The sequence below is a fragment of the Cyprinus carpio genome, chromosome B19, assembly GCF_018340385.1.
Source record: "Cyprinus carpio isolate SPL01 chromosome B19, ASM1834038v1, whole genome shotgun sequence".
NCBI classification, from domain to species: domain Eukaryota; kingdom Metazoa; phylum Chordata; class Actinopteri; order Cypriniformes; family Cyprinidae; genus Cyprinus; species Cyprinus carpio.
In genome coordinates this window covers 21,723,645-21,736,025 of record NC_056615.1, presented here as the reverse complement: position 1 = coordinate 21,736,025, position 12,381 = coordinate 21,723,645, and the positions used below count along the sequence as shown (strand labels likewise).

Sequence of the window (12,381 nt, the reverse complement as noted above, 5' to 3'; positions counted from 1 at the left end):
TCAATTTTGCCATATTGTTACAGACACACCAGTTCATTTGTGTGTGTCTGTCTGTTAGGTACTGATGTTTTAGAGTGTAACCCCTTCGTTGGTGTCTGTGTTTTTACTGCATTGTGGCTGAATTATCAATTTTACTTCACGATTTGTATGTTTTTCCAATTCATTTCCAACAGCGGTCATTTTTACCACGAACAACACAAGTGTGACAATTTTTTTTACGACCATTTAGCTTTTTCGAATCAAGTTTTTTTTTTTTTTTTGTGGTTAGACATGAAAGTTGAGTTTCATACCACTCCAATGAAAGTAGCGATTTTTTAAAATGTCTAAACATTTTTTCCCCCGTCTGAAATGACCAAACAATACTAGAGGGGTTAAACAGCCATGGGGACACTGAGCAAAAAAACATCAAAATGGTTAAAGGAAAACACATAAATTTAAGTGAAGAGACTATTGTATTCATACCTTTGTAGTCCTAAAAGTCTATTCAGGAAAAACTTAATTACATTCTGCAAATAATAGCTGCTAATACAAGGATGCAAGAATCATTATGGAAAAAGGCTGCATGCTGCGTTCATCCAATCAGTGACACTAACACCGCAAATAAGACCGTAAACCCGGGGGTAAATGCACAGTGTGACATGTCAGCTTGTGAATAAATAGCATTCCTTTTTAATCCGGGTAGGTTATGGGCAGTGTGAAAAAGTAAAGCAAAATGACCCTGGATTTCTTTTACCTGAGCTTTAAAGTGACACAGGGTCAACTATTTCAAGTGTGAAAAGCCCTATGTATACCACTTCTTTTATATATTCACATTAAATGCTTGTACTTACAACACTTGTAGCCTACTCCAATTACAAAAAAATGCTCATAACCTTAATTTAAGGTAAAAAAGGACAACAACAGGGGAGCCTTAACACAGTCCCATTATTTTATATTTTAAATCAAATCTTAGTAATTTGATTTACTGGAAATGCTGCCCTTGTGCAACTACACAGTGGGTTCATTTCTAAGTCTGACTCAGAATTCGGACTCATTAAAAAGAAACTGGTTCAAAAAAGATGTATTCATTCCCTGGCCAATACAAATACACACTCTAGAGAAGCTGACTGCACTGCTCTCCATTGACAATACATGCATGTGCCTGTAATGTTTAAAATAAGACTGTCACAATGCTGGAAATAGATCATTCACAGGTGTGCAGTGTGTTGACATTTCAAACCATTATTTACATCATGTTGAAAAAAAAAAAGACTTGGAAAAAGTTGGACAGCTTTGAGCTACAGCTTTGAGTGCATATTGTAGTACAGACATCACAAAGTAAACAGAAATAATAGGACTACGTTTGCATTTGTATATAAAAAGAACAGAAGCTAAGATGTAATTCTCACATCTTCAATCCCTTCTTCTTTAAATCCTCTTTGGCTTCTTTTATTTGGGCTTGCAACTCTTTGGCCGCATCCTCACAGTCATTAAACGTGGCCACACGGTAGCCGACAGTTGCCAGTGAATAACACCCAAACACCACCAGCAGATATACAGGCATGGGCCACGCCAGCTCTCTATACTGGGGAGGCAACTGCAAATCAAGGAGGTCAAAGGTAACGAGTCCCCATGCCACACCAATCAGTGACACACCAAGAAGCCACTCCAGAAGCTTTGTCATTGTGATGAAGATTGTGGGACGGTGAAGGGCAAAATTATAAATGAAAAATCCACCTGTGAGGATAAATGTGTTTCTGTTAGACAGGTCTGTTTCATATATTATGTTTTATTGTAAATAGCACACACTGTAAAACGTAATTTTAAAGTGGCCATACATGAAACACTGTATGAAATAAATCATATAGACTATATTAGTATATATATAATACATTATCAAAAAAAAAAAAAAAACTTTCATGAAATGGCATTCGATTAAAGGTGATAATCAGAATGTCTACTACTAGTGAGACAGGCGAAATTGGATGATAAAGAAATCATAAATATTACAGAAAAATAATTGTAAATATACGTTACACCACTGTTGTTTAAAATTATTTTGAACAGCTAACGTTAGCACGAATGCTAACGATTACATGGTGTTTACAATGAAATCTCACAAACAACGATAAAACGGAGGCAATACTTTAGCTTAGTAACAATAGCCAGCTCCCAAATCATAAATACGCACATTGAAAATACACCCGATAATATTGAAACACACTCTCTTACCCGCTGTTCAAAGCCAGCTCACCACTTTCGGAATAATAACGCAGGTTGATGACGTGGATGCCGAAAAGCATTATGGAACATGCAGTGCATTTCAAAGATTTACTACAAGACTAAATTCGAATAATCTGTTCTTAAACCTGTTTCAATAATAATAGTGAAACAGGTTTAAGAGTTTTTTTCAACTGTCTGTCTCTTAATATTAAAAGAAAGGAAAGAAAAAAATTAACGATGTGTTTTTATTTATTGTATTTCGTTTATTTATGTATATGTAATAAACAATTTACAATAATATTTTTGGAGTTTATTTATTATTATTATTATTATATTATTATTATTTTTTTTAATTAAGCCTTTCTATTCTAATTTCTTTAAACAGGCTTTAGCCTATGCATAATATTAGGTCTATTAAACCTCGGATTCAGTCGTTTGTCTGTAATGCTGGCAGGGAAGTGACGCCTGCGCGGTATCAGTCTGAAGCTATGTCTTGGCGCGGTTCGGTGTCTTGTGGATGCCGCGGGTGACATCCGCCCATTCAGCCCACAGAACAGACGCGAGTCCGTGACCCTTCACACCTCCTCACCAGCCAAAAGAGGTATAAACATCGCTCACAGACAGCACTGAGGCTCCTGAAAAACATCACCCTCACAGCAAACGCGAGGTTATTCTTAGTGATGTTTACACTTGTCAGCGAGTGTCTCTTTTCTCTTTCAGTGTCTGTAAAGAAGAAATGTAACAAAACGGGGCATTTGTGAGGGGTTTGGCAGCTTTCGTCGACTTTTTGTTCAGCACTACCTTTATTACTAAATATTTCAAAGAGCATGATTGGCCATACAAATGCAACATAAAGAAGAAGGAAAAAAAATGCAAAAGAGCTCTATTTTTCCATCAAGACATCTATTTGTAGTTTTCTGCACAGCCTCTAATATACTCAACTTATCTATCTATCTATCTATCTATCTATCTATCTATCTATCTGTATGTCTATCATTCTGTCATTATGTTCTATCTGTCTGTCTGTCTGTCTATTGTTCTATTTGCTCTATCGTTCTGTTGCTAAAATTTACTATCTATCTATCTATGTATCTATCTAATGTTCATTCTTATCATTATCTATCTATCTATCTGTCTGTCTGTCTAACTTTCATTCTATTGTTCTGTCGTTTTATCTTTCTATGTCTGTCGGGACAGTTATGACTGTGATTCTTTTCGTAATGGCCTTAGCCTGGTTGTGACTCTTTGCTGCCTGGGCGTTTGCGTAGGAGTACGTGTTCAGTGAGAGGAAACGAACACCAAGCGCAGTGGGAAAAAAGCAAGTTGGCCGTTCACAGTGTTTGAGACTGCCAGTCCCCGGCTCTCCAGCTCAGGAAACCTGATCCAGCAGAGAGCAGTTGGCAGACACAACAGAAACAGGCTGCACTGAGACGGAGGGGGTGAGGGGAGCGAGCGAGGGTGTGAGGAGAACAACTTAACAGCGAATGAGATGAGAAGATGAAGGTCAGGCTCGGCGGCTAGGGACACAACTCTTAAAAACATTCTGCAGTGGCATCAGGCTATAAAACTTTTTTTTTTTTTCTTCCAATTGGGAATTGAGTTTTGAGAATGTGATGCTTGCTTCTTTGAAAGTGGGATAAATAGTGACCACCGGCAGCTGAATGAGAGGAGGGGGCTGCTGGGTTTGGTGAGGACCCCCCGCTACAGGTGCAGACTGGTCAGCCATTGACCTTAATGGTGCATTAAATCCAGATGCTTAAATAGCTTACATGCTTAAACCCTGGTCCCCTGCCACCACCCAGCGAGAAGAGATCTGCTCTCTGAGTCTGAGTGTGTGTATTTTGGGGTAGGTTTACTTAGCTACACTTTGGGTCCAAAATTTTCCCCATACGTGCACTAAATTGGGACAAAGGCTTAATTTTGTGGCATATTATGATATATATATATATATATATATATATATATATATAAGATATATATTATATATATATTGATATATATATATAAGATATATATATATATGGGTATCTTTTGAATTGTTTTGAGAAAAAAAAAGTGTTTTTGATAAAAATGCAGTGAAACTATAATATTGTAAAATAGTAGTACAATTTAAAATATCTCTTTATTAATTCTTATTCTATTCTTTAAAAAAAGGCCCCTTTTAGACCTGTACTCTATTCATTTACTGCTTGTTTTCTTAAAAAAAACACACTATAGCTTCTCTATTCTTTTGTATTCTATTTGTTTTCTTTTTTTTTTATTATTTTGTTTTTGTATTCTATACATTTGTTTTATTTTATTTATTATACAATTAACAAAAGCAAAAAAAAAGTCTTTTCTTTTTATTTATTATATAATTTAATAAAAAACTTGCTACGTGTACTGTGTTAAGCTAACGGAGAATTGTGTAGCATAGCACTTGCATTGCATCATTGCTCATTTGGTGATTTTGATTGCTTCCATTGTCTTTTGATAAAAGCGTCTGCTAAATAATTAAATGTAAATGTAAAATAAAAATTTTCTATTTGAATATATTTTAAAATGTAATTTATTTTCAATGATGGCGAAGATGAATTTTCAGCATCATTACTCCAGTCTTCATTGTCACATGATCCTTCAGAAATCATTCTGATATGCTGATTTACTGCTCATTTTTCTTGTTGAAAACAGTTGTACTGACTTATATTTTGTGCTTCAAGCTTCCTTGATGAATAGAAAGTTCACAAAAAAAGCTGAAAATGTACCTCCATTCAGGGTTCAAGAAAGCACAGTGGACAGTTCCATGGCTCCAATGCGAGCCTCTAGGATGGGGCAGACAAACTATGATTTAAGGGGAACAATTGCAGATAAGTGTGTTTATGAGTGAGAGAGAGAAAGAGAGGGAGGGAGACAATAGCGCCTGGCTCAAAAAAACAGGAACCCTCTGTTTCCTGTGCCTGAGATCTCAGTCTCAGTCTACTCTCTTTTTCACACACACACGGTCAGAGCGTAGCGCCTGGCTCGGGACCATCTCATGCAGTGACATTATATTTTGTTGTACAAATTGCTTGCATGAAGGTTTTGCATTATCTGTTAAAAGGCATTATATTAGTGATACTTTCTGAAGCAGTGAATTGCTCATAGGATTAGGTGGACTTGAACACACGGACCTAAACCCCTAAGAGTCAATGTGATTTATTTTTCTTTGCAGTAACGTGCCCTGATGAATCATTCACAAGAAGACTATAGGAACATGCATGAAGAAAGTAACTAAGGACAATTTTGGTTTGTGCTGCATGATTGTGCGGCTAGTTGCAGACAGGTGTGCTTTTGTAAGTAATATTGTGCTTAATATTTTTACCTGGTGCATTATAAAATGAGTACAAAAAAAAAATCACGTAGAATAACAAAGACTCAATAAATCACACATAACTCCCCAGCAACTGCATAGCAACATGCTGAAACACACTTACAACACTATAAATTTCTTTCAAAATGTGAAAATCTAAATTTGGACACATATTCATTTGGCCGCTGTTACGTTTTTAAATATTTTAACTGATCTAACATATTTACACAGATGTGATTTTGATGGAATGTATCTATGCTATTCAGACTCAACTGGCAGGATCTGCCGTCATTTTCCAGTATCTGTGTATGTTGGAGGAATGGTCCCATTATTCTTGTCTTCAGTCTGAAAAGCATTCCTCGGTTAGGCTCAGTCCTGGCCAAATCCTGACATGGACAGTCAAGATGTCTTGGCGGTGTGTTTTTGGTCTGAGCTTTGATCTCCTACAGTGGGTTTTTAGGCATTTTGTTGATAGTTTTTCATACAAGTCAAACGCTTCATTAATGAAGACAACTGAGCAAGGGACAACTGGACTCATAAATATTCACAGTATGGAGGAAATATAAACAGCATAAATTCTAACCTGACGTTCAGTGCCTAAATACAAAGTCAGAAGGTGTATGCGAGTCTAAGCAAGGGATTTGTCCCCTTCCTGTCAAAGTCCACCTGTTTCTGCCTTTCTGCCGTGGGAAAAAGACCAGAGAGACAAAAAGGATGGAAAGAAAGACATGTGGAAACAAGGAATGTGCTTTTCTCATCCCCATGTTCAGCAGTTCTATGGTCTATTTTAGAATCCCACCATGCATCTGTGGTCTGCACAATTACAGTGTTTCTACACATAAGCAAAACATCTCATATGAAGTGTTTTTTTTTTCATAGTATATATAAGGATGCATTGATCAAAAGTGACAGTGACGACTGTTATAAAATATTCATTTTTTAAATAAATGCTGTTTCTTTTCACTCTATACTCTTAAAAAAATCCTATCACAGTTTTTCATAAAAATATTAAACAGTGGCAATAATAAGAAATGTTTCTGAGCACCAAGCCAGCATATTAGAAGGATCATGTGACACTGAAGACTGGAGTAATGATGCTGAAAATTAGGCTTTGCCATCACCAGGAATAAATTGCATTCGTAAATGTTATTCAAATAGAAAACAGTTATATTGTAAAAAAATAAATATAATAAATAAAAAAAATCACAATATTATTGTTTTTACTGGATTTTTCATCAAATAAAGCACCCTGGATGAGCATTAGGAGGCTTCTTTCTAAAACATTAAAAATAAAAATATATATATTTTAAATAAATATACATCAAATATAATTATAAATTTAAATACAAAAAAGTAAATAAAAAATATAAAATACATTGTAAAAAGTCAAAAAAAATACACCACAATAGGGATTTTAAATTTTTTTTTATTATTAATAGTCAGAAAATTAAATATCAAATTGCCATAATGAATTCATAGGACCACCAAATGTTCCCAAAAAGGTTGGATTTTTTAAAAACAGGAACACCTACTTCCAGTTCTTAGCAGACACATTTTATACATTAATGGTTGGCGCACCATCAACATCTGTACAGAAATAATTAATCTGGTCTCAGCAATATTTTTGTGTCCTGCTCTTTTAAAAACATCCCTTGATGAAGGCTGATTTTACCTAGCTGTGTTTCAAATTTCTAAAAGTATAACAGTTTTCAGAAAAACTGCATGTTTTGGTACCAACAGAACACCTGGTGTTGGTAAGACAAAAAAAAACTACGAATTTTTTTTAATATTAAAAATTGCGGGGCAGTTCCTGTAATGCTTCAGTTTATGTTTCGAACTGAGAGAGGACATTGAATTGCTAAAATATAAACATGTAAATGTTTGGTGCAAATGTTGAATAAGATTCCTTACAGTGCATTGTTTCTATTCAGGATAATACTGCATCAGAGACTTTTGATGTTCCTATTGTTTTGTTTAGGTGAATCTGAGGTCAATCACTGTGTAAAGCAACAGTATAATGGCATACTACCTAACATTTTGTTTGAAGTATGCATGCATACATACAGTGCGTCTGTATATAACTCTCAGATGGACATATTACAACTTGACAGTGCTTTCCTAGCTGCAGTGCTCTAACCTCTGTGGAAAATACACTGACATTGAAAACTTTAAACCTGACTCGCATCCCAGAAATATGACATCTGTAGGTTAGGTATTGAAAACCAGTTTTAGCAGCTTACTAAAAACCAATCAAGCACTGACACTGTGTACTTTATTGTAAACTATATGTCACTGCCCACAAGTGCTACATGAGCTTGAGAAGTCATTCTGCTGTAAGTGTAAAATGAGTGTACTTGTGACCAGTCAGATTGACAGTAGAAAAACTATTTTGGTTATGAAAGCCAGTGAAGGGAACCCTCAGAAACACTTGAAGTCAAGCTTCATTCTGAGGGTACAAACACATCTATGAAAGTATATGTTTGCATATTTGATCTCTGTTGGAGTCCCAGAGTGTTACTTGAGCACGTAAAAATGCACCAGAGAGCTGTTATATATTGTTATTGATATAAATCGATATGACAGCATGTCTATTGAGAGCTCTTTTCTTCTGGTCATTCACGCAGAACGAACAAAACTACAGCCCTTCCTATATGACATACATCGGGACGGGAAACGCTCGGGGCTTGAAACAAATCCTTTTAAAAGGAACATCTCACTTTCAGATGTACAGGCCAATCATCTGATTCCATTACTTAGCGGCTCTGTGTGAGCTTCATGCCAGAGGTCTCTGTCCCTCTCAAAACTCATGCCATGTCTGTGTGGTCCAGGGTTATGAAGCCCTGCTTTTATAAAACAATAAACTAGGCCACTGTCATATTTATTTTAGTAAGGACAGTTCTGGCCCATCCTTCTTGTTTTGATTGGCATGAGCTCTCACCACCCAGAATAGTGACATTAAAATGGAAAATGCGAGCTGGGAAAAATATGCTCAACAGAAAGTGAAATGGATGAACAAAGAAAAATCGTTGACCATAAAACATTCAGGAAAATATGCTATGTCTGGACAGTTCAATGTGTTGGAGGCATTTAGCCATTAATAAAAAAACAACTATTATTATTTTACGTTCATTTAGTTTTAATTTTCACAAATGTATTTTATTTATACTTTATATACAGTATGTTTGTAACGAAAATATTCTAATATGAAAAATGGTAATCGAAAAATATAAACATTTAGATTACTCATCAGCACAAAAGTCTTTGTTATTATTATTAAATGTAATTTTTTGAAGAAAACAAAGTTTATCATTTTCCATATAGAAATATAATACGTACATATGAACATATGAATATTAAAATGAAATATAAAAACTAACCCATATAAATAGTTTAATTATAAAAATACACTTGTTTATTAGTATGTACATTTATAAGTGATTTTCATAATTTTATTTACAAATGTCAGCGTGGTGGTGTGTTGTGTGGTGTGTGTGTGTGTGTGTGTGTGTTTGGTTGTGTGTGTGTGTGTGTGTGTGGTTGTGTGGGTTTGGTTGTGTGTCGTGTGTGTCTGGTGTGTGGTGGTGTGTGAGTGTGTGTGAGCAAATCTTATGAATATTAAAATGTAGGCTATTATAAAAATAAATATAAAAAATGTCATTATAACAATTAGTACAATTGATTATTATTACTAATATTATTAAATTTAGTTTTCATAATATTTATTTAACACATTTCATCATTTTATATATAAATATATAATATATGAAAATATTATGAATATTAAAAATGTACTATAACAACTATATAAATAGTTAGACTTTATTTATAACAATGACCTACAATGTTTATTATTATTACATTTCATGTTATAATTTTTTTTTTAATTTTTTGTCATGTTTTATATATGAATATAATTATATGAAATACATGCTGAAGATTATAAATAGTCTGAAATATTATAAATATTTAAAATAATATATGCTATTTTACATTACATCGTTTTATTATTATTATTATTATTATTATTATTATTATTATTATATTATTATTATTGCATTTAATTTTATAACATTTTAATAAATGTAAATTAAGTCAAGCCATTACTAAAAGTCTATAAATCTTTAGCATGCTTTTACGGGTCAATTTTTGCAGCCAGTAGGTGAGTAATCCCTCATTAACTACATGTACATTAACTTGCTCCCATAAACCAAACCCAAAGTGACAGCATGCATAAACATTGTACCAAAAAGCCCATTTTAGCCTCGGCCTGCCTGTCATGCCCTTTTAAATACAGCTATTGACATCATAGTTAAGTGAACACATGCTGTGGACGGTTATTTCTAGCAGTTCAGTTTGCGCACGGGGACTGCAACAGACATCAGTTTTAATGAGCTAATGTAGGACGGACCGTTGTGACCTCCCTAGGAGGTTTACCATGCTTTACTTTGAGACTGAAGAAAACTAGCACAAGAACAGCCCTTTGTAAAAATCTGTTTTGAGACAGACTTGCTCCTGAGATGGATCTGATTGGTTTACAGTTGTGTTCATGTTTGTTTTGGTGCTGTGACTCAGAGTTGAACTGAAATGCCCCCTGATGAATTGATTCAAAACAAACAGTAAATAAAGACGCAGCATTAATAATGGCTAAGTGATTATAAAATCGTTTAATAAATCAAAGTCTTTATGCGTCTTTAGCAGTGAGGCCATAAGCAGTCTCTGTAAACAGTACTGAGTGTTAGTCTGAACTGTTCTTCCCTTCAGGACACAAGCGGTCTGTGTGTCTTCTCTGAGGTATGAAGGATGGAAAAAGGGTCAGCGGAGTTGAAAGTAGACAGTCCTCTGTCATGGTTAAAAGTGTGTTTACAGAAATAAAATATGATTGATGGTTTATCGTTCAAGCTGTCTCAAAAACGTTCAACAAGGAGTAGTTTGGCCAAAAAATGAACCCTTCCTGTCATTCCAAACTGTTTTTTCTGTGGTAAACAAAAGAGGGATTTTTTTTTTAGATTATTATGGGTTTATTTCCTATAGCTTGACCTGTGAAGATGTACTGACCCTAGAACTTTAGTGACTTTCTACGATTTCTCTCCCTCCCTCCCCCTTTCTTGCATCTGTCAAACCTTTGACCTTTAAACCCTACAGGGAGCGTCAAGGAGGAGAAATGAAGCATGTGTTGACCGTGAAACAGAGACCATCACTATTTTTTTCTCTCTCTCTTAGGTTCTCTCCTATATAAAGGTCAACTGTTCTGACCTCTCCAGCTTCATCTTATCCCCTGGTCTCCATTCTGCTTTCGATCTCTCTCCTGATGGTTTATCTGTCTCACTCTCTGTCATTTCGTCCTTCTCCTCCAGACCAGTCTCCCCCATGTGACAAGGTTCCCTGTCCCTCCACTGTTTACTTGTTTACCCTTCGTTTTTTGTCTTTCTGTCCCTGATTCATTCTGTCTCTTAGTGACCATTCATTATAAGTTCTCGATGTATCCTGCACAGCTGTTCTTGAAGGCGCGCGCCTGCGCGTATGAAACATGTGTTTTCCTTACAAACCCCCTGTTGACTATGCCTCGCCTCGCCTTTTCGCTTTTCATGGGATCTGGAATTTTTACAGCCACGTGTGTGTTTTGACAAGTGGTCAGAATAATGCTCAAAAAATGCATGGTAACGATACATAGAAAATGACAAAAAAATATTAAATTGTACAAATGTCCAGCCATTCACATTGACCTATTTGCCTATTTTTAAATCTTACTTATTATATAAGCACAAAAAAATTATTTAAATTCTAATTATAAATGTAAATGAAAAATAATATAAATAATATAAAAATGCTTTTTATTTTTAATATGTTATTTTTATAATTAATTTTATAGATTAAATTTAATATAAGCTGTTTTTGTATATATATATATAATATTGTATATATATAGATAACACACATAAAATTATATATCATTGTTTTTTAATTACAAAATTAAAAACCTTTTTTACCAAAACACACCTATTTAAACTATAAAAACAACCTCATAAAACCTGTTTCTTATATTCTGTCCAGTTTTAAAAGAGACGAACACCAGCGAACGATTCCTGTGATTTTTTACACCATCGGGAACAGCGATTAACCTGCTCGCAGTGAGGTTATGTGCTCACCATTAGACGTCTGTCTGAGGTTCACCTTTACCTCCATCAGCAACTAAAATCTGCTATGTTTGAACACTCTCATGAAACGCTGTTCAGCAAAAAAACAAAATACAGGACTAATAGCAATACAAATAAGGATATACATTTTACCTGATGTTTTTAAGACTGATGTATCTGCTCTCAACAGGTCTCATACTCTCAATGATGTTGTTGTGAATAAGGTTAACATTCAGTTCTTTAACCTCGTGCTGTATAACATCATGAGGATTTATTAGAAACTAAGCTAAAAATCAAACTGAAACATAACAAAACTCTCGATGCTTCCAGTTGTGACTCCAAGACATTTTGGAACAAAATGGAAATACTGAACAGATTGCTGGTCATTTCCATAGTGATGCAGTATACTGTATAGACTTGAGGGTGAATGTTGAAAAGTGCTACCTTAGACGGCAAAGAATCATACTGGTTGGATGGTTGGCATGACTGAAAGCATGAAGTAGCATGATTCCCATTAAATCTGGTTTTGTTTAAACGAGCAATTTTTGCCAATGTCCATTAGTGACCTTAATCACAGCATTCCGGGTTTGATGGACGTGCTTCTGGAAGATCATAGAAATGAAACCCTGATTCATTGTTGTGATGTTCAAACATTAAAGGAATAGTTCATCTAAGAATCCTATGAATTTTCCCCCAAAAAAATGTATTCACGCCCTT

The 12,381-nt window shown here is 34.9% G+C and overlaps 1 protein-coding gene across 1 annotated transcript; it reads right to left on the bottom strand.

Moving 5' to 3' along the window:
- Positions 1-1,042: 1,042 nt before the first annotated feature.
- LOC122140758 (dolichol-phosphate mannosyltransferase subunit 3-like) lies at positions 1,043-1,715 on the bottom strand. Its single transcript, XM_042745632.1, has one exon. It carries the CDS (start codon positions 1,661-1,663, stop codon positions 1,385-1,387), a length of 279 nt encoding a protein of 92 aa, XP_042601566.1. The 5' UTR covers positions 1,664-1,715; the 3' UTR covers positions 1,043-1,384.
- Between the last annotated feature and the right edge of the window lie 10,666 nt (positions 1,716-12,381).